The 25,115-nt window shown below is 50.1% G+C and overlaps 1 protein-coding gene across 3 annotated transcripts in view; it reads right to left on the bottom strand.

Annotated features, from left to right (window-relative positions):
* The window catches only part of TMEM44 (transmembrane protein 44), a 30,337-nt gene extending 5,547 nt beyond the window's left edge, over positions 1 to 24,790 (bottom strand). The window contains exons 1-9 of one of the 3 annotated variants that reach the window (XM_080654854.1): positions 24,381 to 24,790; positions 21,793 to 21,919; positions 19,718 to 19,811; positions 18,234 to 18,400; positions 17,971 to 18,057; positions 15,203 to 15,373; positions 13,504 to 13,695; positions 12,085 to 12,189; positions 5,386 to 5,544 (exon numbers count right to left, since the gene is read on the bottom strand). In XM_080654854.1, the coding sequence (XP_080510980.1) occupies positions 5,386 to 5,544; positions 12,085 to 12,189; positions 13,504 to 13,695; positions 15,203 to 15,373; positions 17,971 to 18,057; positions 18,234 to 18,400; positions 19,718 to 19,811; positions 21,793 to 21,919; positions 24,381 to 24,541 (1,263 nt within the window). In that variant the 5' untranslated portion in view covers positions 24,542 to 24,790. Of the gene's footprint in view, positions 1 to 5,385; positions 5,588 to 12,084; positions 12,190 to 13,503; positions 13,696 to 15,202; positions 15,374 to 17,970; positions 18,058 to 18,233; positions 18,401 to 19,717; positions 19,812 to 21,792; positions 21,920 to 24,380 lie in introns of those variants that run through there. The other 2 variants (XM_080654855.1, XM_080654856.1) reach the window with 2 other exon arrangements.
* Between the last annotated feature and the right edge of the window lie 325 nt (positions 24,791 to 25,115).

The raw sequence follows: 25,115 nt of genomic DNA, 5'->3' as shown, positions 1-25,115 counted from the left end.
TGGATTGGTCAGGTGTAGCAAGACCAATTCCCACCTCCTACCTTTGGGGAGCAGTGACTTCCCAACATGGGTGAGGTAAGATGTTACTGCACTCAGGATAGAGTATAAAGGTTTTTTGTTTCTTCAGATTATAAAGTTTTAAGACTGGCCAGAGATGCACCAGCTACAGTTCTCTCAATCTTTTTAAGCAGATTTCTGCCGGAAGCTAATTCCAGCATGACATAGATGCAAGAAGTTTCATCAAAAGGTTGATGGAACCTTGAGGATTGCCTGCTGGAAATGGATAAGGGCATTTCCCTACACCTAAAGATTTGCATAGATGATTGCTTGCTGCTAGACAGCTGAGGGCATTTTAATCTACATGTTATTGCCTCCTACTGGCCAAACACCTGAACAGCCTCAGGCAGTTCCCCAATCTGACAATAGATTCTGTATACTAAACCTTGGCCTTTGATGTGTAAATCACCTTGCCTTAGGACAGTCTACACTAATAAGAGTAAGATGCAAATTGACCATACCTTTGTGACGCCCACCAGCCAATCAGGAGTGAGTATGCAAATTAACCCAACAAAGATGTTGGGTTAATTTGCATATGCAGGCACTGCCCCAGCCGCTCCGGGCCTCTGGGCAGTGTGGGAAGGCAGAAAGGTGGCTCTGGGCTGGATCAAAGGCGGTGCTGACAGCCAGGGGAAGGCCCGTTCTTTCATGAAACTTCATGCATTGGGCCTCTAGTTTGTGTTAATTAAGAGCAAGGGGTCCTGAGACAGAGAGGATTTGGTTTCTTTAGCTAAGTCTTCTCTGGCTCCCCAAAATACCTTCCAAAATTATGTTTCATCTCTGGACTCTTTAATAACTTACCTCAGCCCTTTCTCCAGATTCCTGAATCCTTCAAGATGCTGGATTAAGACCCCCAGATTTCCTTTTGATCTGGTACTTTACAGACTTTTAAGCATTCCACCGTATGTCTCAAAATCTCATCCTTTCTATTCCTTTTTTAAAAACCTGCACAATATTTATAGCTTGTTAATTAAGGAGTTTGTTGACACTCTGAATCAAGCACCGTGTTTCACCCCAAACACTTTCTTTCCTCCTCTCTAATGGCACAAACTTCCCACACTGCTCTTCCTTCCCAGGCTGCTGTGGGGAAAACGGGATGTGAGATGAGAAAATGCCTCACACGCCCTGAGGTGCTGTGTGAAAGGCCCATCGTGACCTGCATCAGCGAGAGGGAAGTTCTGACCCACAGCGGGGTGGTTTCCTTTATAAAGATGACACACAGTTTCACTTCAGGGACATCTGAAGGGGAGAACAAAAGGGCCAAGACGGAGAAGCCACGTGTAGTAAAATGGTGGGCAGCAGGGGTCGGGAGCAGCACCTCCAACATCAGTCACAAGGAGATGCAAAGACTGCTTCAGGCCAAATCCCAGGACCACCCGCGGGAAAGGCCTTGGCAACCTTGGCTCCTGTTCCTGATTTCTTAAAACGAATTTTCCCCAGTTTTATTAAGATAGAGTTGATCTATCACATTGTATGTTCCTAAATTTTTGGAGGAAATTTTGCTGCTCAAATGCTGCTCAGAAGAACTGAAGAGGAGGTCTAGGGAAGGGCCAGAAATGTGAACAATCAAGTTTGATTCAGGAGCAGGATCTCCAGAGGAAACACAGGGTGCTCAGCGAAATCTGAATTTCAGATAACAAATAATGCTTCAGTGTAGGTAAGCTCCTCTAAGATTCAAATTTCATTGGATGTCCTGTGTTTTTTGCCAGTTATAACTAGCAACCCTACTTTGGAGAGCAGGGAAGGCTTCCTGGAGGAGGCAGGATTTAGCCAGTGCCTTGAAGGGCAGGAGGAGAGGACTGAAATAAGCAAAGAAACCCAGAGAAAAGAAAGCTGGCCAGATGTGAGAGTAAAACCCGGAGAGCTGGCCCAGGGCCAGAGTACTCAGTGTCCCGGAGGTCAGGCTAAAGGGTCAGACTTAAACATAAGCAGCCACAGAAGCCTTAGAGCAGGGAGACCGTGGGGCTGAGTGTTGGGAAGCTCCTGGGTAGGACAGCAATGGAAGGAGGGATGGAGGTGGGATCTCATTCAGGAGCACCGGCATTGGTTCAAGTGGAAGGAGACTGAGGGGGCAGAGGTATCCCAGGTGGCACCCGGGCAGACCCAGCAGCCTGAGCTGCTGTACTAACAAGGACATTAACAAGCTTGATAGGTGGTTGATCCTTTCGTTTGCTTGATGGAAGTCTTTCTACAGCTAAGAATTGACTCAGTGTAACTATCCTCCCACCGCTCTCAACCACACACTTTGACACTTAGGGTCACGTTGCTAAGTGGGACCTTAAAGATCACCCAGTCCAAAGCTGGGGTTTCACGATGAGCATTTGGGGGCCACTGGTCTCCTATATCAAAGCTCCTTTACATTCGGACCTTGGTAGAACTTCACCATCTCCCTGAACTCATTGACTACGCGCTCAGAACAGGTCCAGATAAATGAGTGGGTGTTGTCCATTCCGTGGCTGAAAGGGGTGGAGTGAGTAGCAAAGCCCACTTCCAGCCCAGTTTCCCCTGCACGACATATAGCACCTTTGGGAGTCTTGCAAAGCCCCGCCAGCACCCTGATTTGACCCTCACAGTCACTCTAATATAGGGAGAGAAGGTCTCGCCGTTCCCACGTACAGAGGGAGAAGTGAAAACTCAAGAAGTCCAGGGCAAGGCTGCCTGGAAGGGCAGCAAGAGCCTGTGACCCCCCAACTCCCGATCAGTCCTCTTTCTCCGGCACAGTCCTTTCCTGGGCGGGGGGGTGGGCGGGGGCAGTGGAGCATCTTTCCTCACCCCCAGGGGGCCAGCTGGCTGCCCACACATTTCAGGAGGTGCTGACTTTCACTCTGAAGTGGCCACTTTCCCGGGGAGGAAACAGACGAGTGGAGAAACCACATCCTCAACGTCACTTTTTGCCTTTGGTACCCATTGGAATGTTCTGGCCTCTTCTTACTTATATGTATTTTCTTTGACATGAGCACTTTTATAGTGTGTGTGTGTGTGTGTGTGTGTGTGTGTGTGTGTATGTTTTTGTGTTTGTTTATTTTTAAAGAAGTGATTTGACTTTAAGAATGACAAATGTCCTGCCTTGGCCAGTGTGGCTCAGTTGGTTCATAACCAAAAGGTCACTGGTTCGATTCCTGGTTTCGGCACAGGCCTGGGTTGCAGGTTTGATCCCCTATCGGGGTAAGTGCAGGAGGCAACCGATCTATGTTCTCTCTCACAGAAGTCTCTCTCTCTCTCTCTCTCTCTCTCTCTCTCTCTCTCTCTCTTCCTGTCTTTCCCTTCCTCTCTCTCTAAAATTATTTAAAAAAAAACAAACACATTTAAAAAAGAATGACAAATGTCCAAAGGAATCTGTCCTGGCCCAGAGGAAGCAGAGTTTGGGGAGGGAACAAGAAGTCCCGGTTGTCAAGAGTTTAAGGCACAGATAGCAAGACACACAGGCCTGGGACTTGACCCCTTTCAGACAGAGCAATCTGGTGTTCGGCTTCATCTCTCCCCCCACCCCGCCACCCCACAACTGCAAAAGCTCCAGGCAGTCATTTTCCAACATGCAGACTTTGTTCCAATGACAGAAACAACATCATCCTTGCAGAATTCCTACAAAGCTTCCCGTGCAGGTCTATGACATTACTAGGAAGCACAGAAGGAAAAAAAGGACTAAATGCACTTTTATCACAAAGTTGGGCTTAATCCTTTCTTGCATCCCAGACACTAGGAAAGAAAGGAAAGCCTTTCAAAGGCAGAGGAACCATTTCAGTGTGGGAAGAAAGTCAACCCTGCGAACAAAACAGGTGTGGGCGACTCTGGAAAGTGAGGTGGCCACTCCGGAAAGCCCCGCTCCCTCTGGGCCGCGGCTTCCACCCAGTCCACAGGCAGGTGCAGTCACCCTTTCTCAGCGTCTGCTCAGTACGTGCTCCGGATGGCTATGCCAGGAGCGGGGCTGCCTTGTGAGTGAGTGAGTGAGTGAGTGAGCAAATGAATGAGTGGATCCACAGTCTCTGTGAGTGTACCACCTCCTGTGGCGATGTCTGAAAACACACAGCCCCAAGCAGATGGCCTGAGGCTCCAATGCCATTCATCTGATGCCTTGACCAGCCCAGCCAGTGGACACTTGGGGGAAAGCTGAAAATACTCAAGTTCTCAGTCCAGGCGAGCCCCCACAGCCTGCTCGGTCTCTGTCTCAGCCCTTCTCCGGTTCTGCCATCATAGGAATTACTTGCAAATCCCAATGTTTTGTCCTGTCGATTGGATAGGGCAGTGGTCGGCAAACTCATTAGTCGACAGAGCCAAATATCAACAGTACAACGATTGAAATTTCTTTTGAGAGCCAAATTTTTTAAACTTCTTCTAACCCCACTTCTTCAAAATAGACTCGCCCAGGCCGTGGTATTTTGTGGAAGAGCCACACTCAAGGGGCCAAAGAGCCGCATGTGGCTCGCGAGCGCAGTTTGCCGACCACTGGGATAGGGCACTCTGGAGGACCCAGGCAGAGCACATGTAAGTGGAAAGAGTCCTGGGAGAGTCCGCAGGTCTATGGCTCTTTCGGATTTTAGGGTCCACAATGCGTTCAACAAATTTGAGGGGCCTACTTAGGATGGCTAGTGGATTATTTTACCAAATAAGACCATTAAAGCCAAAACAAAACACTCAATACCAACTACCACATATTTGATCATCGTTTCATAAAAGGGCATTTTAACACCAAAACAGAACACAACCCCAGAATGAAGGGCAGTCCTCCCCCTGCTGACAGCACACGTCCATTACACCGTCCTTGTTCTCATTTTCCACACACAAGCCCGGAGCTGTGGGACTGAGGGACAGGCCAGCCCAGACCTGAGGGCTACACGGCCTGTGGTATCCAAAATGTGATGTTTTGTTCACAGATCCCCAAATCAAAGTGAAGTAAAGTTTATGAAAGTGCCAAGCTTATACGATCCCAAGCATGACCCTGAGGGCACTATAGGGCAGCTGGTGTTCCCGGGGTGGGGGGGGGGGTGGGGGAGGGGGAGGGGGGATGAGATGCTTCCAAGGTCACATGGGTTTGGGAAACACTGAGATTCTTTCAAAGTTTATATATTATTCACGCATTTATTTGTGTAACTGCACGTGCAAGTGATTCTCCGAGACACTATGCAGTGTTTCGCTGGCGAACCTGACCACGGAACCCCTTCTCGGCGCTGGCAGTGGGAACTCCTCGCGCAGGAGTCAGCGGACTCATTCGTTATTCAGCGGGCGGGGGTGAGCGTGGGCGGATTGGCAAGCTGCAGCGCAAGCACCCAGGGCACCGCAGGGTCATGGAGGAGGACGCCCATGCACCAGCGGGCAGGCAACAGCGGGTACCTCAAGGTCGGAGTTGATGGAGGGGACCTCGGACGAGCTGCTGGAAGACACGCGGGCCCGGATGACCCGAATGGGAGGGTACGAGGGGGGCTCCTGCAGGGGCACGTCTCCCATGTTCATCTGTCCGTCGCCCGGCAGCCTGGTGGCGCTGCAGCCTGCCTGCAAGGTGTGTGGGGAAGGGCGGGCAGAGACACTTAGTTTACTTTATCTTTTAATTGGCAAAGCACTCATGTGCTCTAGTATTCCAAAGGCAGGAAAGGGTGTAGGTGCAAGCCTACCTCCACCCTCACGCCCCAGCTGCCCGTTCTCCCCAGAGGCAGCCAGCTCTCGGGTTCGTTCACCCTTCCAGATAGTCTAACACACAATCAAATGCATATCCGAATTTCTCCTTACTGCCGCAAACGCAGCACGTTCTACACTCTTACCATCTTGTTTTGTTTTTTTTAAAATATATTTTATTGATTTTTTACAGAGAGGAAGGGAGAGGGATAGAGAGCTAGAAACATCGATGAGAGAGAAACATCGCCTCCTGCACACCCCCCACTGGGGATGTGCCCACAACCAAGGTACATGCCCTTGACCAGAATCGAACCCGGGACCCTTCAGTCCGCAGGCCGAGGCCCTATCCACTGAGCCAAACCGGTTTCGGCCATCTTGGTTTTTTTCACTTGATGTCTCAGATAGAACTGTATCAGAAAAATTTTTTGGTACATTGTATAGATGTTCACAGTCTATTTAACCAGTCCCCTACTGATGGATGTTGAAGGTATTTCCAGTCTCTTGCTTTTACAATCAACACTGACAGCAGGAAATTACATTGTACATTAAAAATTTCAGGCTAGGGCTGGGGGGCGGGGGCAGGCAGAGAGAGGACAATGTGGGGAAAGGGGGACATATATAATGCTTTCAACAATAAAGAATTAAAAATTTTTTTCAGGCTATTTTTTAAAGATAAATTCCTAGAAGTGGAATTGCTAACTCAGAGGGTATGTGCCTTTGTAATTAGGACATCTGTTGCCAAAAATGCACTCCATAGAAGCCTTACCGACTCACACTCACCACCAGCAGAAAGGTTTAAGGGAGATTCCCTATCTACCATATATCTTTCTATCTATATTGTATCTATTATCTATGTCAATTCCTATCAATCTACCATCTATCTTTCTATCATTTATCATTTTCTATTTTCTATCTGTGTATCTATCATCTTTCTATTTGTATCCTATCAATCATCTATCTATCATCCATCTTCCTATCTATATTCTATCAATCATTTGCCTATCTATATCTATGCTTATCTGTCTATCTGTATTTCAGAAAAGAAATAGAGAAAAGAACTTCTCCCCTCAGGGCTCACAGGGTGGGGGCAGGGGGCTGGGAAAGGGGAGGGCTTCCTCAGACATGCTTGAAGCTCTGAGGGCTGGAGTTTCAGAGCTGGCAGTCATTCCGCAGAGAGAACAACCTGCCTTCTGGACACATATCTTTCACCAACCATGTGACCTTGGCAAGAAATTAGTCCTCCCTGAGCCTCAGTTTCCTAATCTATAAAAGGGAGTGGTAATCCCTGCCTCGCCTACCTTGAAGTGGTGTCACAGGGCTCAGATGTAAATGTCATGGACACATAAGAGGAAGGGCTACTGGCCTGGACCCCAAATCACACAGGGTCCCAGCGTGATTGGAACATGACTCCAGCATAAGTTGCTCACATGTGGTTTCATGTGAGAGTCACTGGACAGGCAGAGAAAGTCCATAAAGGAGGCAGAGTCAGTGTTCTGGGCAGCCCCTGGGCGGGGTGGGGGAAGTGGGGGAAACAGAAGCCTCCCGGGCAACAACCATAGATTCTATAAAAACCTCCAGGCCTGACCACACCTGAGTCAACAGATAAAATGCAGTTTCAAATATTCCAGTCCTTTGATCCCCATGACCCATGGCCCTTGGCCCCTCAGCTCAGCCTGAACCGGCTGCATCTCTTGGAAAATCTCTCCTTTGGTCCAGTGCTCCGGGGGGAGGGGGGTGGGGGTGGGGAGCCCTGGGAAGATGACTAAGCAGCCAGTGGCTCTGACCACACAGGACATATATCAGGACACATGGCCTCAGGGTACCTAGCTCCAACCTTGCCCACCTTCTCATGAAAAAGGAAAATTTGCTAACTCAGCTGGCAGCACTGAGAGTACATCCTCTTTATAAAAGCACAGGTCCCAGAATCAGACAGGCTTAGTTTAAAACCTCTGTGATTATCTAACTATGGGATTTGGGCAAGTGACTTAAAACTCTCTGTGCCTCAATTTAAAATAATAAATATATTAATTATTAAATAACAACAATAGAAATAATAGTATCTATCTCATAGGTTATTATGAAAATTTGTGTTAATGATAATTTTTAAAAACAACCACTTATCAAGTGGTTACTTGGTGTCAGCCATTATGCCAATGTATGTAGAGTCATCAAGGGCACAGACTCGGTAGGGACAAATCAGAATCTTGGTTTTACCACTGACCAACTGTGTGACCTTGAGCAAGTTCCTTAACTTCTCTGCGCCCCATTTTCCTTATCTGTAAAATGAAGATAATACCTCAGGGGTTGGCTGTGAGGATGTAAAGAGTTCATCTATGTAAAGCACTTAGACCAGTACTCTATTATGACCAGTACAGTAAGCATCATGGAAGCGTTGGCTGTTAGTATTTGCTCAGAGCCTGGCAAGTATTTAGCCCTCAGTAAACAGACCATTTTGGGAATGGAGGCCCTAGGGCCCAGTGAGGGGGCTTCCTGCCCAGATGGGCCTGGGGGCTCCAGACTCCTTGTCAGGAGCTATCACAAAGACACCTCTCGCCCTCTGGTGGACACAGAAGGAAGAGGCCAGGTGCAAGTTGCTCAAAAATGTGCTTTGGGAAGAGAACCAAGGAGGAACACATTCTTCTTTCATGGAGTCTGTTCCCCAGCAGGAATCTACCCACAATTCAGGTCCTGGGAGTGTTGAAATAAATGCACTTTTGCACTGTTATTTTTCAGAAGTTCCATGATTTAAAAGTGTCTTGTGCAGGGGGAAAACCAAGATGGCAGCATAGGTAAACAACTAAACTACTGCCTCACACAACAATTTCAAAACTACAACTAAAAGACAAAATGGACGTCATCCAGAACCACAGGAAGGCTGGCTGAGTGGAAATTCTACAACTAGAAAAAAAGAGAAAAGCACACTGAGACTCAGAGGAGCTGCGGAAGGCAGAGGTACGCAGGCACATGCGTGGAGAGGGCGGGCAACTGAGTACGCAGTTGACTTTCACAAGCGGGAGGGAGACAAAAGCTCCCACCTGCTCTGAACTCCAATTCTGGGTGAGACTCTGGGGACCCAGACTCATTCGGGGAGAAACTGGACTGTCTGGCAGTGGGTGAAACTCAAGGGTAGCTTTTTCTCAGAGGTGCTTGCAGCGATTACCACGGGACACTGAGACCCAGGGGCCTCTTAGGGCAGGGCTGATGGGTAGCCAATGCTGTCTGCTCTGCCCTGAGACTCCACCCTATCCAAGCTGAGCACAGAGGCTTTTGCAAGTCTTGTCTCATAAGGGTGTCTCCAGCACAGAAGTTCTCCCATCGTAGACACAGCTGATCCTCACAGTCAATTGGCCTGGAGGTCAATTCCTCCCAGTGATACCAACAACAATCAAGGCTTAACTACAACAAGACTGTGCACACAGCCCATAAAAGGGTGCACCAAGAGTGTCCACCTCAGGTAACTGGGGAGGCTAAGCCACTGGGCCCTATAGGACACCTAGCACACAAAGCCACTCTATCAACTCAGGGAAGCAGCCAAAATGCGGAGACAAAGAAACAGGTCACAAATGAAAGAAATGGAGGAAAGCAAATGACTGGATATAGAGTTCAAAATCATGGTTATAAGGTTTTTCAAGAATTTCCTAGAAAAGGCCGATAAATTTAACAAGACTCTCGAGGATATGAAAAAAGATTAACTAGAAATTAAGCATACACTGACTGAAATAAAAAATAATATACAGAGATCCAACAGCAGACAAGAGGATCGCAAGAATCAAGTCAAAGATTTGAAATATGTACAAAGAAGCAAAAAACACTCAACCAAAAAAGCAAAAAGAAAAAAGAATCCAAAAATATGAAGATAGTGTAAGGAGCCTCTGGGACAACTTCAAGCGTACCAACATCAGAATTATGGGGGTGCCAGAAGACAGAGAGCAAGATACTGAAAACCTATTTGAAGAAATAATGACTGAAAACTTCCCCCACCTGGTGAAAGAAATAGACTTACAATTCCAGGAAGCACAGAGAACCCCAAACAAAAGGAATCCAAAGAGGACCACACCAAGACACATCATAATTAAAATGCCAAGAGCAAAAGACAAAGAGAGAATATTAAAAGCAGAAAGAGAAAAACAGTTAGTTACCTACAAGGGAGCACCCATACGATTGTCAGCTGATTTCTCAACAGAAACTATGCAGGCCAGACGGGAGTGGCAAGAAATATTCAAAGTGATGAATAGCAAGAACCTACAACCAAGATTACTCTACCCAGCAAAGCTATCATTCAGAATTGAAGGGCAGATAAAGAGCTTCACAGATAAGAAAAAGCTAAAGGTGTTCATCACCACCAAACCAGTATTATATGAAATGCTGAAAGGTATTCTTTAAGAAGAGGAAGAAGAAGAAAAAGGTAAAGATAAAAACTATGAACAACAAATACATATCTATCAGCAAGTAAATCTAAAAATCAAGAGAATAAAAAATCTGATGAACAGAATAAACTGGTGACTATAATAGAAGCAGGGCATAGAAAGGGAGTGGACTGACAATTCTCGGGGCGAAAGGGGTGTGGGGGGTGCGGGAAGAGACTGGACAAAAATTGTACACCTATGGATGAGGACAGTGCGGGGCGGGGGGAGGGGTAAGGGCAGAGGGTGGGGTGGGAACCGGGTGGAGGTGAGCTATGGGGGGAAAAAAGAGGAACAATTGTAATAATCTGAACAATAAAGATTTATTAAATTAAAAAAAAATGTCTTGTGCAAAGCTTAGGCCACATGCCTAAGGTTCCCTGGGCTTTCCCACCCCCACCCACCCTCCTGCTGGAGGAATGATTTAACAACCGAAGTGGGTGCTGAATTGTGAAAGCATGCTCCAAATACCCCTGCATTCCACTTACAGCAAACAGGTTATTTGCACCCACTTTCCAAGGAACAACAACGGGGAGTTAAACCTATGTCTCGGGCCCACACTCTCTGATTGTCAGGCAGAGGAAAGAAGAGAAATCTGTGCCTCAAGAGAAGAGTGAAGAGAAGAGAATAGGAGGCAGTGAGGGAGGGAGCGCTGGGCCAGCAGGGTCTTGGAAGTCTGTGTAAGGGGATTAGATTTCATTCTTTGTGAAATGGGAATCAAGAGGAGTATTTTAGACAAAGGAGGAAAAGATGTAATTTACATTTGTAAGAGACCCTTGCAGATGGAGAAGATGGGAAAAAAATAGCTGTGGAGAGGAAACGGCCGTGGATCTATTTAAAACGTAGTATTTATAGATTCGCAAATGGATTGGACAGGCATGGGCATGCAGTTAAGGGAGGAGGGGAATTTTCAGTTGGACCAAATGCACAGACAGTGGTGTCCTTTCCTGAGGTCAGGAAGGTGGGGAGAGGTCTGGGCATGGAAGTCCAGAGTTCTGTGCTGGACACGGTAAGTATGAGATGCCATGTGGTGTTTCTGCATGGGTGGCCGGCAGCCAAAACTGGAGTGGAGGGAGAGAAAACGGAAGGAGACATGCATGGGGAAATCAGCCAGCGCCGGCGTGTGTGAGCTGTGGGACTACGGGACTGGCAGAGGATGAAGATAGAGAAGGGTCTGCAGCCTTAAAGTGAAGCTCACCAGGAGGAGCCAGCAGAAGCGACAAGGAAATAACGTCTGTGATGGTGGCAGCAAAGACAGGACAGTGAGGACCCCAGAAGTTGCAAGGAGCTAGTGGCCAATCTCAATTCGGACAGAAATGACCCCGGGATTTAGCAACTTGTAGGTCACCGGTAACCTTGACAAAAACCGTCTTTGTGGGGTAGTGGGACATGGAGTGGACTTGTCACCTCTCTCCCCCTTTTCTCTAACCCTCTTCCTCCTGAGGACCCCCACATCCAGGCCAGAACCCTGGGAGGTATCTGGAGCGCTCAGTCTCCCTCACCCCATATCCTCACTCCTCCCAGCTCTCTACCTGCCAACTCTCTCCACTCCATCTCTGCCTCTCCTGCTCCAGCCTTGCTTCAGGCCACACCACCTTTCCTGGACTTTCCACTGTCCATCACTGACCACTTTGATTCCAGCCTCCTCTCCCCTAGTCTGTCCTCCAACATTGCCTGAGTGATGGCTCTAAGGTACACATCTGACCCTAAGTCTCTAGTCCTGAAGCCTCATAGACTCCCATCACCTCAGGATGATATTCAGCTTCTGTAGTGTGATGGTGTCCCCACCCTGCCATCTCCTGAATTCCCCCAATTACTCCACACCAGGCCTTGGAGAGCTCCTTCCTCTCCCCTCCCTACCCATCCCCACTATTTTTCTCTCATTTCCCCTTCCTCTTTTTTATGCTCTCCTGCCTCATCCTGCCCATCCTGCAGCTAAAGTGTTACCTCCTGCAGGAAGCCTTCCATGACTACTTCCCACCCTCTGGACACCTGGCTGTGGCCCATGGCCACTCACCTGTTGCACCGGCTCGATGGTCAGCTCCATGTAGTGACTGATGGCTGTCATTGCCCTGAGTGGCTTGCAGTGCGGCAGTGCAGTGAGAGGCACCCAATCTGAATTCTTTCAAGTAGAGACAACGAGACAGAAATGGGAATTCTTAAGTTGGGAGACATTTTCTAAAAACAAGGTCCCATTTTCTTAATAAAAAAAAAAGCACCCAACAGCCCCATCCCCTAAAGTGTTTTTTGCCCCGTTCTTTTATGGCACATCTCACTTTTTGTTTCCTATAAAATGCATCTTATCTCTCTGAGGTCACAGTATGTCAGTGGTTCCCAAACTTTGCTGCACAGTGGAATCACCTGGGCATCTTAAAAAAAACAAAACAACTGATGTTTAGCTCTCAACCCCTTCTCCCAGATATTCTGGTTTAAATGGTCTGGATGTGACCTGGAAAGTTTAAAAGCCTCGCAGATGATTCTAAAATATGGCAAAGTCTGGGAACCACGGCAGTAGGTGCTAAATAAATGCCTTTGCAAAGCAGTGGTTCTCACACTGTGGTGTGTACCAGAAGCACCCAGCAGCTGGTCAAAACACTCTCAGCTTAGGATTGGGTAGAGCAGGGTGGAAGCCTAGAATTTGCATTTCTAATAAGTTAGTTCCCACGTAATGCTGGTCCAGGGACCACACTTTGAGAACCACTGTGGTTGAGGAATGCTGAAGAGATTGCAAAGTCTCTTCTTCCTCCCTTTAGAACAACCAGACACACAGGGTGCTCTTTACACATGGTAGCTCTGTTTTGGGATAAATTTCATAACGGTTGCTAGAGTAGAATGAAAACAACTTGCCATTAGAGCAGGGGCGGGAAACCCATTTTCTGCCAAGGGTCAGCTGGATAGTTGTAACATCATTTGCAGGCCATACAAAATTATCAACTTAAAATGTAGCCTCCTTTATTTGGTCACACATTTAATTAACTCACCCCTAATGCCTTGGCAGGGCCAGACCAAATGATTTCACAGGCCTCACACAGGCCCTTGGGCCGGACGTTCCCCACCCCTGCCTTAAAGCTTTTATGGGAACCTGGGTCGTTGGTCCACGCACCTATATAAACCCCTTTCACCTTGGCCATACCCCTACTATCTTCTATTTCATTAACTCAGTCAGATTACATGTTAATTTATGTAGTATGTAAACTTAAATATATATGAATAAGTAAATTACTAAATAGCATAAGTGGACACTTGACTATTTTTCATCTACATTGCTAAGCATATATTGAAGTTTATTAAGTGTTCAGAAACTTTTAAAAGTATGTTGTAATTGGAAAAATGGAAAGTCCTATTTATTAAGGGCCCCTTAGCATTGGGCATCAACAGTAGTTTTTTAAAGAGACCAAGTGGCCAAGCTCAGAGGGATCCAGAATCCCAGGCTCACCTCTGTCCCCTCTACATGCAAACACTGGTGGGACCAGAGGTTTTCCAGCCTGTGATTCCTTGCCTCCTCGTTGTCTTCCTCTTTCTCTGCACAGGTCAGAAGGGCTTGGGTGTCGGGGCTCTCTCTGGCTTCAGAGGCAAATCCCAAGGCCCGCCTCATCTTGCTTTTCATCACACAGGAAAGGAAAATGATCTGGGAAGTGGATGGAGTTAAGGTCCAAGGAAGCGGAGAGTTGCAGCCACCCAGTGCCGCCTTCACCTCTGCACCCTGGGCCCCCACCCTGCGCTCTCTGTCCCTGGGTAGGCGAGCTCATTTGAGCACAGGGCCAGGCCTGACTCTCTCTACTTTCCTCCTTAAAGGCCTATCTCCTAGTAAGACCCTGCCTCTACCAAGCACTTGGGAAATACTTGTTAAACAAAAGCATTTGGAAAAGCATCGTCCTTGAAGCATTTGCCTTACAGGGTCCATACACACAGAGGGGTGAATAGTCTCCGCCAAATTCATATCCCAGAATGTGACCTTATTTGGAAATAGGATTTTTGCTGATATAGTTAGTTAAGATGTGGTCACAGTGATTAGGGTGGATCCTAAATCCCAGGGCAGGAGTCCCTGTAAGAGGAGAGGACACAGAGGCACACACAAGGAGGCAGAGGTAAATTATGCTGCCACAAGCCAAGGAACACCAGAAGCCAGCAGGAGCTGGAAGAGGAACAGACAGGTTCTCCCCCAGCGCCTTCGGAGAGAGTGTGGCCCTGCCTGGATTTGGGGCTTCTAGTCTCCAGAGCCGAAAGAATACATTTCTGTTGTTTAAGGTTCAGGTTTGTGGCAATTAGAGATGGCAGCCCTCGGAAAGTTTTTAAAATGGTATTTATTGGGGTGACATTGGTTAATAAAATTATATAGGTCTCAGGGAATTCTATAATACATCATCTGTATATTGTATTGTGCTCACCACCCCATGTCAAGTCTCCTTATATCACCATTTATCCCCCTTGTACCCTCTTCTACCTCCCCTAGCAAATTAACACAGTACATGAGAAAGTCAGTTTCTGAACTATTGGTGCTAAATCCACAGGTCTCTCTCTCTCTCTCACACACACACACACACACACACACACACTTTCTATCAACCACCACTGTCTGCATTTAGCTTGCCCTTGAGGTCCTCATGCCAAGGTCACTGGTGTGTCAGCACATCAGGCAACACCCCTGGGGAACCAGGTAGGTGCTCACAATCACTGACAAAGGGCAGCCCCTTGTCAACTTTTATCTCTGCTGCCCTGACCCAAGAGCACACAGGGCAGGATCACCACTGCACAGCTGGCCAGCTTGCACAGCCATCCCCCGGCCCGGGAGGAAGGCAAGGCAAAGACAAGGTGACAGGTTCACTGAGGGCAGGGACAGACCTAGGTTGGGAGCAGAACTGAGACTGCAACCTGCTCTTCTGATCCCAGCCCAGGAACCGGCACAGCCCTCTCTGCTGTTTAACAGAGCTCCAGCAAGAGATAATTGTTCTTACTAAAACAAAAAAAAGGAAACGAAACACAAAATTGCATATTGTCATTGTGTCTGCCTGCCCCAGGCTTCAAACCACCTCCCTGGCCACTGGGAGAGAGTTCCAGTCTAGCCAGTGGGAAGGAGGGTGTGGCAGAGGCAGGGAGGAGAGACAGGAAGATGCCTCTGGGCCTGGGGTAGATACAGCGAGGTCCAGCGCAGCGTGGCCCAGGGAGGTCAGGAACCAGGGTGTGGCCCGCAGCAGGTACTCAGGCCTCCGGTCATGGGCCACAATGGCTGAGGCGTAGAGGAGGCCAGCCAGGGCCGCCAGGAGCCGGGTCCACAGGTGGATGGAGGGAAACGTCTTACCCCGGCACTAGGCAGAGAGAGGAGAGAGCTGGGCAGGAAGGAACACTGCCACTGCCCCGGCTGCCTTAGAGCTAAGACCCAGGGCCCTGGTGGCATAGCAGGTTGGAGGGCAAACCCTCTGCCCATGACAAGTCCCCCAGGGGGCACTGATCTTCCTGCCAAGGGGCCATCAGGCTTGAATGCCTTTAGTGATGGGAAGCCCACTACCTCCTAAGGTCGAAATCCTATATAATAAAGAGGTAATATGCAAATTGTGACCCTCACACCCTCACAAGATGGCTGCCTATGACCAGGCCAGCAGGGGGGTTAGTGAGGGACGACCAAACGACTGAACAAGCAGGCTGTGTGGGGCAACCAGGCCGGCAGGGGGTTAGTGAGGGATGACCAAACAACTGAACAGCAGGCTGCGTGGGGCAACCAGGCCAGCAGAGGGGGGGCAGTTGGGGGTGACCAGGCCAGAAGGGGGGGCAGTTGGAGGCGACCAGGCAGGCAGGCAGGTGAGCGATTAGGAGCCAGCAGTCCAGGATTGTGAAAGGGATGTCCGACTGCCAGTTTAGGCTTGATCTCCAGTATCGGGCCTAAACCAGCAGTCGGACATCCCCCAAGGGGTCCTGGATTGGAGAGGGTGCAGGCTGGGTGAGGGGACCCTCCCCCATGCACGAATTTCGTGCACTAGGCTTCTAGTAACAATTTAATGATTGCTCTCAACATTCCAGGCACTGTGCAAAGTGTCTAACCTGCGAATGGGAAGTGGCCCTCCCATAACCCCTTCCCAGTGTTGTTTTCCGAAACTGCAGAGAACAAGGCTGCTCTTCCTGCCCTAAGACAGCCCTTCTGATTCCTACAACCAGGAGCTTCCTTTTTCCAGGCCAGATTAGGTCACTCATGAACAAATGTTTGCTGGCACCTGCAGGCCCCAAGCACCTGGAATACAGTGGGGCATAAAACAGACAAGTCCGCTGCCCTCATGGTGCTGACTTTCTTCTGTCTTGTTACCAAGATAACAACTTGGTCATTAACTGAAGGAGCTAATTTCAGGATGTGACAAATGCTATGAAGAAAACTAAGCAGAGTGATGGACACAGTGGTAGGGTGGGCCTGGGCTATTTTAGATGGGGTGATGTTATGGGTTGGATTGTGTGTCCCCAAAAGATGTGAGTCCCAACCCCAGAGCCTGTGAATATGACCTTATTTAGAGATAAGGTCTTTGCAGATGATCAAGTTCAGATGAGGTCATCAGGGTGAGCCCTAATCTAAGATGAGTCTGTCTTCAAAAAAAGGGGAACATGGACACAGACAGATGCAGAGGGAAGGTCACGACATGCTGCCACCGGAAGCTAGGAGAGGGGCCTGGGACAGATCCTTCCCCAGCACCTTCACAGGGATGGTGGCCCTGCTGACACCCCCAGCACCTTTTGGCCTCCAGGACTTCGAGACAATACATTTCTGTGGTTCAAAGTTTGTGATACTTTGTTATGGCAGCGCTAGGAACTAATAACTGATCTTAGAAGAAACCGCACCAGTTTCTTCTAAGATCATCAGGTGACATAGTTTCCCAGCCCCCATGCCACCTGGAGACCTGTCCCAGGGGTCGCTGAAGGGAGAGCAGTGCTTCCTACTCTCCCCTCCCTTGATCTGGAGATAGTACCTTTGCTGATGAGACCCCATGTCTGGTGAGGTTTCAGCCGTCACAGCATAAGCGATAGCTTTCCACAAATGATCAACTGAGCACCTGCCATCCCCGAATCCTGTCCTCCTGGAACTGCTATTAAATGATGCTCTTGGACAAGTGACTCTTTTTTAGACACAATGATAGGCCTGTCACGTTTCCGGTGTTCAGCCCTGCCATTATTCCCTCAGCAAGGCCCCCAGGAGGAGCGGTTTGCACACGTCCACAGTATCTCGCTCTTTCTTGCCTTGGTGGCTTTTCCCATGCAGGCTCCTCCTCCCCTTGCCTCTGCCTCCTTAATCCCACGTCCCTTTGGAGAAACCTGAGGCCGCCCCAGCAGCTACCGGCCTGGCTGTGTGAAGTTTTCAGCCTCACTCATCTGGATAGTATTGGAGCCTTTTCTCTCTCCTCCGAATCCCCAAACATGTGATGCTGTATTTCTAAGAGCATTAAATTACCCTGCTTTTCGTTTCTGTGTCTCCCAAGAGACGGTGAGCTTCCTGGGGGCAAGCAGTGTCTCAAGTCACATCTGTATCCCCCGGGACTGGCCAACACAGGTCTCCCCTCACCCCAGATGCCTGGAAGAGACTTGCCAATAAGATGCTCTCGAATACACAGAACCCCAGTAGCTACATGATTCTATCCTCTAAAACCTTCTCACTCCCTAACGCGATGCTTGTTGGTCCAACCCTAGTGGCTTTTACCTGAGAGCCTGCTTCTCATCTGCTGTAAGAAATGGAGAGAACGCAGTGGGCTTTCCAGTGAGAGGCCTCAGGACTTCTCCTGGGCCAGCCGCCCACCCTCACCCCCCCAGGTCCACACACACACGGGGTGGCACCACCTCTCTGCCCGGTGACCCGGAGCTTTGACAATGCTCCCAAATGCCCTAAAACCTGTCACGGTGGCCCCTATCCCAGCCCCAACCCCAGCCTCACGATTCTGGAGAGTGGGGGGATCCGGGAAGCCCAGGAGCCGCAGGCAGCGATGCCACCCAGCAGGTAGCCAAACATTTCAGTGTTGTCCTGTGGGAACAGGTGATAGAGTCAGCACCCCGAGGAGACCACCGTGCATCCCAGACCCGCCTTTCCTGCTTTTAGTAGGTTCCTCCCAATAAAGGCTAACCCTGCCCACCACCACCCCCAGGCATTTTTGAAGGGACCATCACTCCCCCATGTCCCCCCAACTGGCTCAGCCTCACCTGTAGCAGGCTTCCCAGCAGCCTCCGCTGTGGCCCTTGGACAAGGCCTGAAGCCTTCGGGACAGCAGCCCAGAGAGCCCAGCAGGGGCCCAGGCTCAGAGGCAGAGTCAAGGCAAATACACTGGCCCTGAGCCGCTGCCTCCCCTTCCTCTCCTGGGAGCCGTGACCTGCAACAGACACCATATGGTTCCTGGGAACTTGAGAGTCTGGGAAGAACTGGTATTGACCCAGCCCTGATGCCAGGGCTGGCTCCTATTCCCATGTAGTTCTGGCCAGATCCTCTCAACCCTTCAAGGCCCTATGGTTGTGCCCCCTCTATGAAGAAGTCTTTCCTCCCCACCACCCATCCCCCTACACACACACACACACACACACACACACACACACACACACACACGGCTGGTACTCTCTCCTTCCTCAGCCCTCTTATAACTTTTATGTTCAAGGCAGGGTGACATTTCCTGTATCATATATATGTATCTGAGTGCACAGGGTCGCCTCTCTAAGACTGGAACCCCCTGAGGGCAGGCACTGCACCCTGGCAGTTTCTACAATCTCCGCAGAGCCTGGCCCAGAGCAGAACTGGCACAAGCCTGGTGAATGCATCAAGTGAACGCCTGGTGCCAGGACACCAACACTGAGTGGGACAAGGAGCATCGTCTTTGAAAATGTCCCTTTAACATAAGACAGATGCTCCTCTGAACCATCCCAGTAAGAACGTTTCTCCTCTGGGCAGCACGGTGCAGCTGAGGGCATCTTTTATAAAAATATTTTTTTATTGATTTCAGAGAAGAACAGAGAGAGACAGAGAGATAGAAACATCAATGATGAGAAAGAATCATTGATCAGCTGCCTCCTGCACGCCCCACACTGGGGATGGAGCCCGCAACCCAGGCATGTGCCCTGACCAGGAATGGAACTGTGACCTCCTGGTTCATAGTTCAATGCTCAACCATTGAGCCATGCTGACTGGGCTGAGGGCATCTTCTATGACCCCACTGATGCAAGCATTCTCTTCTCAGGAATGCCCCAGTCCTACACACTCGACTACTCAACCCATCTCAGTCACTTACAGCCCCTGCTCTGCCTGAGGCGGCGCATGCCCGTTCCTGGCATCCATTTCTGGCCAGACAGCTCACGATCCAGGTGCAGCTTCACTGGCATCCCGGACTTGCACACTGAGATCATTGTTCATCCCCAAAGCCATGCACCATCCTCTTCTTGGCCTTTGCCCACTGTTCTCTTAATCAGGAATGCCTTCCCTGCAGTCCCTGTTCCAACGTCACTCCTTCTCTGACACCTGCAGCCCCTTCTCCCCCTCTGGTGCCCTAGATGTGCATGCACCTCCCCACTAGCAGCTCTAAGGATGCTTAGGGCCCTGTCTCCCTCCTCTGGCTCGTTCATTCATCGATGCCTGGCAGGGGTCCAGGGTGATGATGAAAGAGAGCATGAATGAAGGCAGGAACAGATGGCCACACACTCACCCGCATTAGACTTGAACTTGGAGCCGCAGACTGGGAAGAGAATGAACACAAAGTTCATCAGGTCAACAGCTGCTAGGTAGGCACCAGTGAAAACCTGGGAGCAGATGGAAACAGTCTTGATGTTCAAACATATTCAAACAGCACTTCTCACCCTGGATCTCCCTACACATCCATGTGCTCCACTGAGGAGTGCTTCCAGGGACGCCTCCCTACCCCAAGAAAGGTCGAGATCACCTCCCTTTGATTGATAAGGAGGTGGGGTGGGTGCTTAAATGATGGGCCAGGAACCCAAACCCAGCCCTCCGCTTCCTATTCCACACTCTCTCCACTGTACGGTGTAATCCCTGCTTGTAACTTTGGCCCAGCCACTGACCTCTGGGCCTCAGTTTCCTCAGCTCTAAAACAGAGTTAATAATAGTGCCTTCCTCACTATTTAAGCAGATTACATGAGTCAATACATGGAAAGTTCTTAGGCCAGCACCTAGAGGAAAGTAAAATGCACTCACCTGTAAATGCACTAGCTACCAGGACAGGATGGTTAGTGTTAAGAGCATGCATTTCTGGGTTTGAATCCTGGCACTTCTACTTACTAGAGGGTGACCTTAGAGAAGTTATTTAACCTCTCTATGCTGCAGTTTCCACGTGTGTAAAACAAGACAAGAGCACTCATGTCATAGGATGATTTGGGAATCAAGTGAGTTAATACATGAAAAGCTCTTAGTGCTAAGTACCGTGTTAAGTGTTTAATAAAATCAACTATTATTATTGGACTTGAGCTAGACCTCATTATTTTCCATCACCTAATGAGAATGGGCACCCGGAATAAAAAGTGACCTGTTTCTGAGACAGTACTGCTCAAATCAGGGTCTAGGTCTCTCCCAATCTGTTCCTAGGCTGTCCTCCTTCAGCCCAGCTGGGTGGGCACAAGGCCCGGATCCGCCCTATGAGGTGGCCCAGCAGGGGGGCCCGCAGGTTTTCCTTGTGATACATGTTTTGGAATAGGGTCCTCCTATACAGGTTTATTTGAGGGCCTAGAATTTTCTTTTTTTTTAAATTTAATTTAATTTTTTTTTTTATAAATTTTTATTGATTTCAGAGAGGAAGGGAGAGGGAGAGAGAGAGATAGAAACATCAATGATGAGAGAGAATCATCGATCGGCTGCCTCCTGCACGCCCTACACTAGGGACCGAGCCTGCAACCCTGGCATGTTCCCTTGACCGGAATCGAACCTGGGACCCTTTAGTCCGCAGGCTGACGCTCTATCCACTGAGCCAAACCAGCTAGGGCAAGGGGGCCTAGAATTTTCAAAAACTTATAACTGCTTCTCACTTCCCCAAAGCCCTCATCACCACCTGGGGAGGGATTCAGACCCCCCTGCATGAAGCTAGGGCTGGGTCCTGGGCTCTAAAAACAATAGTACCACCCTAGCCAGTTTGGCTCAGTGGATAGAGCGTCCGCCCGTGGACTGAAGGATCCCGGGTTCAATTCCAGTCAAGGGCACATGCCCAGGTTGCATGCTCAATCGCCAGTTAGGGGGCGTGCAGGAGGCAGCCGATCAATGATTCTCTCTCATCATTGATGTTTCTCTCCCTCCCTCTCCTTTCCTCTCTGAAATCAATAAAATATATATTTAAAAAAAATAAAAACAATAGTACCAACAATCACTATTTATTGAGCATCTACTATGTGCCAGCTGCTGTTTTAAGTGATGGGATTACAGTAGTGAATACAAATTCTAGCCCCTGTGGAGCTAACATTCCAGTAGGAGTTAAATAAAATAAGCAATAAACATACTAAGTAAAGTAGATGGTGTATTGGGGGTAAGCCATGAAAAAATAGAGCAGGATGAGGGGGTCTGTGGTAGAGGTACACGGGTGGTCAGGGGAGGCCTGGTTGAGAAGGTGGCTTCTGAGCAAAGACTTAAAGGAGGTGAGCAGTGAGCCATGTGGCTGTCTGGACAAAAGCATTGGAGGGGAGCAGAAAGACCAGCAAGAACACAGGCCCTGAGGCAAATTGTGCCTTACATGGTGAGGGAACAAGACAGAAGCCATGGTCACCTATGGGCCTGACGCACCTGGATCGCGAGCTGTCTGGCCAGAATTGCCCCAACTGTGTCACACAGGCTGGCCAGGAGGCAGCACGCAGCACACAGCGCTGACTGGTCCTGTCTGCATTTCTTTGCACATCTCAGATAGAGAAGCCTGCGGAGACAGACGGGTGTGGACAGAATGTGGAAGCCGTACGTTTGGGTTCCCAAAGCAGGTGTCTGGAAAAGACAGTTGTGACTTGTGTGTCCATATAAAGCACTTCCCCCGCCCCCAGGTATTCAGCGGGTGCTTTTGAACTTAGTTTACAGATCAGAAAAGAAAGGCTCATCAAAAGGCTCCCAGCATGGGGTGGGAGCCAGACTGCCTCTCAAATGAAGAGGAATTTCTTCCCTCCTATAAATCTGGCCAACTCAGGTTCATGACCACCTTTCAGTGCTGACAAACTAGCTGGGGGGTTTTATGTTACGAAAGCAAACGGGACGGTGATAAAAGTAGCCCAATCACTGTAGTTTACTGCAGAGCAGAATTCATTGCCTAAATTTAGAAAGGCAGCTTGTTTCTTTGAAATGAAAGCGAAATCCTTCTAATCCATCCATGTAATGGAGTAGCCAGCCTTCGCCCATATCCAAGCTGACTTCGTTTTGGGTACATGTTCCTTACACAGAGGGAGAGCAAAACTCCTGAAGATGCCATGGAACTTACGGCTAACCTCTCCCTGAGGACCCTCCACGACTTGCTGGTCGTCTCCCTTACTGCCTCTACCTGCTACACCCTCACAAGCTCAGAAAGGCAGGACATGCTGGAAGGGGCCGGAGGTCCTCTGTCAGGATCACTGACTGGATCTCAGAAGCAGTGTGTGCTAGATGGTTCCCAGCTACTTTTCTATTGGGGAAACCGAAGCACCACCGTTGCAGCTCTGGTTTCATTTCCTCATCCTTAGGACTCACAGGGTGGTACTTCCTTGGGACCATTTGACTGGTTCTGAGCATCAGCCCATGGGAATAATGGATGAGGGTGGAAGGCTATTTGGGGAGGCCTGAAGCTCAGAGAAGGAAGAGCAACTTTTAACTTGGGCCCTGGGCTCCTGAAACTGACTCGAGTTTTAGGAACGAAGACTCTAAATTAGAAACTCTGAGTTAGACCAAGATTAGAAATAGTTTATCTCAACCCTCCCATTTGAAAGTGGAGAAAACGGAGGCTTATGGTAAAAGGGGCGTCAGCGGTGGGCCAACGGCGGGCCTCTAGCCTCAGGAGGCTTCGCTCTGAACCCTGCGCTGCCCAGCCCTTTCCCAGCTCCCAGGGGTTGGGGATGCCAGGCTGACAAACAGCTCGGAAGAGATACAGTCTCTAAAGACTAAAGAAGGTGAAGGGACGGTGAAGCCCTAAAAACAGTGTGCCCAGACCTAAGCAGGGTGAGAAAGCAGAGGCTGCCTGGCTGGGCTTCTCTCCAAACCTTGGTGTCCACGTCGGTGAAATGCCTACCACGCGGACCTCCGAGGGTGGCGGTGAGGAACAAGTGAGATGGCGCACGCCAGCACCTCCTAAGTTCCATCCTCTGGTCTGGCTAGCTTACTCCTCTCAAGCCTGCCCCTGGGTAACAGGGTTGGGGGTTTCAGTTTTTCCATCCATCCCTCGGCAAGTTGGTTAACCTCTCAGAACCTCAGGCTTCCTGATCTACCTGGGTCATCACAGTCCCTACCTCCTGGGAAGGTGGCAGGATTAAACGAGTTAATGAGTGCAACACTAGACCCACAGTGAATGTTCTAGTGTCTTTTTATTCCTACTCCAGTGACTGGGTAGTGAGGCTGAGAATCTGTAACACTACCAAACGCCCAGGGGGACATCCATAATGCCTAAGGGGAGCCGGTGCCAGTCCTTTCTCCTCCGCCAGGGAATATGTGGATGACACCAGCTTGGGACAGGGTGGCTGAAGACCTAGAGGCTATCTTTAACCAGACTGGACCCATAGAGCCCAGGTTACGGTGGCCCCTGAGCAAACCACTCCGGTATTGGACAGACCAGGGCAAACTCTGTGGCCAGAGTCAGATCACCCCTTCCCCTTTTCCCAGCTGAGAGGGAAATTGAGGCCAGAAACATCAGTCTTGTCCAAGGTCCCTGCCCTCTGCCAAGGGTTGGAGGCAGAACTGGAGCAATAGTAATGTTTAATGAGCACTTACTAAGCACTTTGTCGGTGCTAACTCATTTAACCCTCCCTTCAGTCCTAGGAGTTATCCTCCCCCTTTACGTAAGGAAAATGCCAAGAGGTTTTAGAGCTTGCCCAGCTCACACCGCCAGCCAATGGGGAAAGGCTGACAACAGAACCCAGGACTGGCGGCTTCCAGTCCAGGGCCCTGCCCACTGCACCACCCAGCCTCCTCCTGCTGGCCCACAGCCCAGCCTCCCAGTGCGTGGAAGCCGGAAAAAACTATCCGACTTCAGTCTACGGAAATGTTAGTTTCGATCCTGGAACTGGGCTACCTCCTGCATCCTCCCTTTCTGGCCCCTTCCCTCTAGGTTTGCAAGAGGGAGTTAGAAGGGAGGTGGGGAGTAGCACCCCATTTCCCCCGCAGCCCAACCGCCCCCACCCTGGCGCCGCCGTCCCTGTCCCCATTACAGTGTGTGGGCGGCGATCCAGCAGGAGGAGGCGCAGAGCCACAGGCTGAAGGAGATGCAGACGCGGTGGCGGGCGAAGCAGCGGTCCAAGTAGCCCCAATCCCAAAGGGCAGGCACGGGCGCGGGCGCGGGCGCGGGCTCGGGGCTAGGCGCCTCCACCATGGCAGGCTCGGCCCGCCGGCCAGTGCCGGAGCCTTCCGCGTGGCAGGGACCCGTGAGCAGCCTCCCGGGCCGTGGGTAGCCGGGCGCTGCCGCCCCTCGCCCCTTCTCCGGGTGAGGTTCCCCCGCGGCAGCCCTCCCCGACCGCGAGCGAGATGGGCGCGCCCAGCTCTGCGTTCCCGGGCGCTGGCGGCGGCGGCCCGGACTCCAGGTTAAAGTTTCCGGACCGCGCGGCTCCCCACCCCTCGCGCTATTGTCGGGGGTCCACGGGCGGGAGGCCGCCCCCAAGCGGCGGGAGCCGGGAGCAACCTCCGCACAAAGGCTGTGGCCGCCGCCCCCTGACAGCCGCAGTGGTGCCGACCCCTTCGCTGTCACCCACCCCGCAAACGCGCGGGGCCTGAGCGGAATGCAGTGACCTGCGGGGCCACTGTAAGGCACGTTGTCCGTTCATCAATCCACCACATTTTCTGGACCAAACAATACATTCTTTCGCGCTGGCGAAGGTCTTGGGGGCCGGGGATCCCGAGGTGAGTGGGGCCTGGTCCTGATGGTTGAAAGGGTACAAAGCAAAGGTGTG

This window comes from Plecotus auritus (genome assembly GCF_963455305.1).
Source record: "Plecotus auritus genome assembly, chromosome: 2".
Classification (NCBI taxonomy): Eukaryota; Metazoa; Chordata; class Mammalia; order Chiroptera; family Vespertilionidae; genus Plecotus; species Plecotus auritus.
Note: the sequence above shows the minus strand (reverse complement) of the source record. Positions and strands in the feature narration are given on the sequence as shown.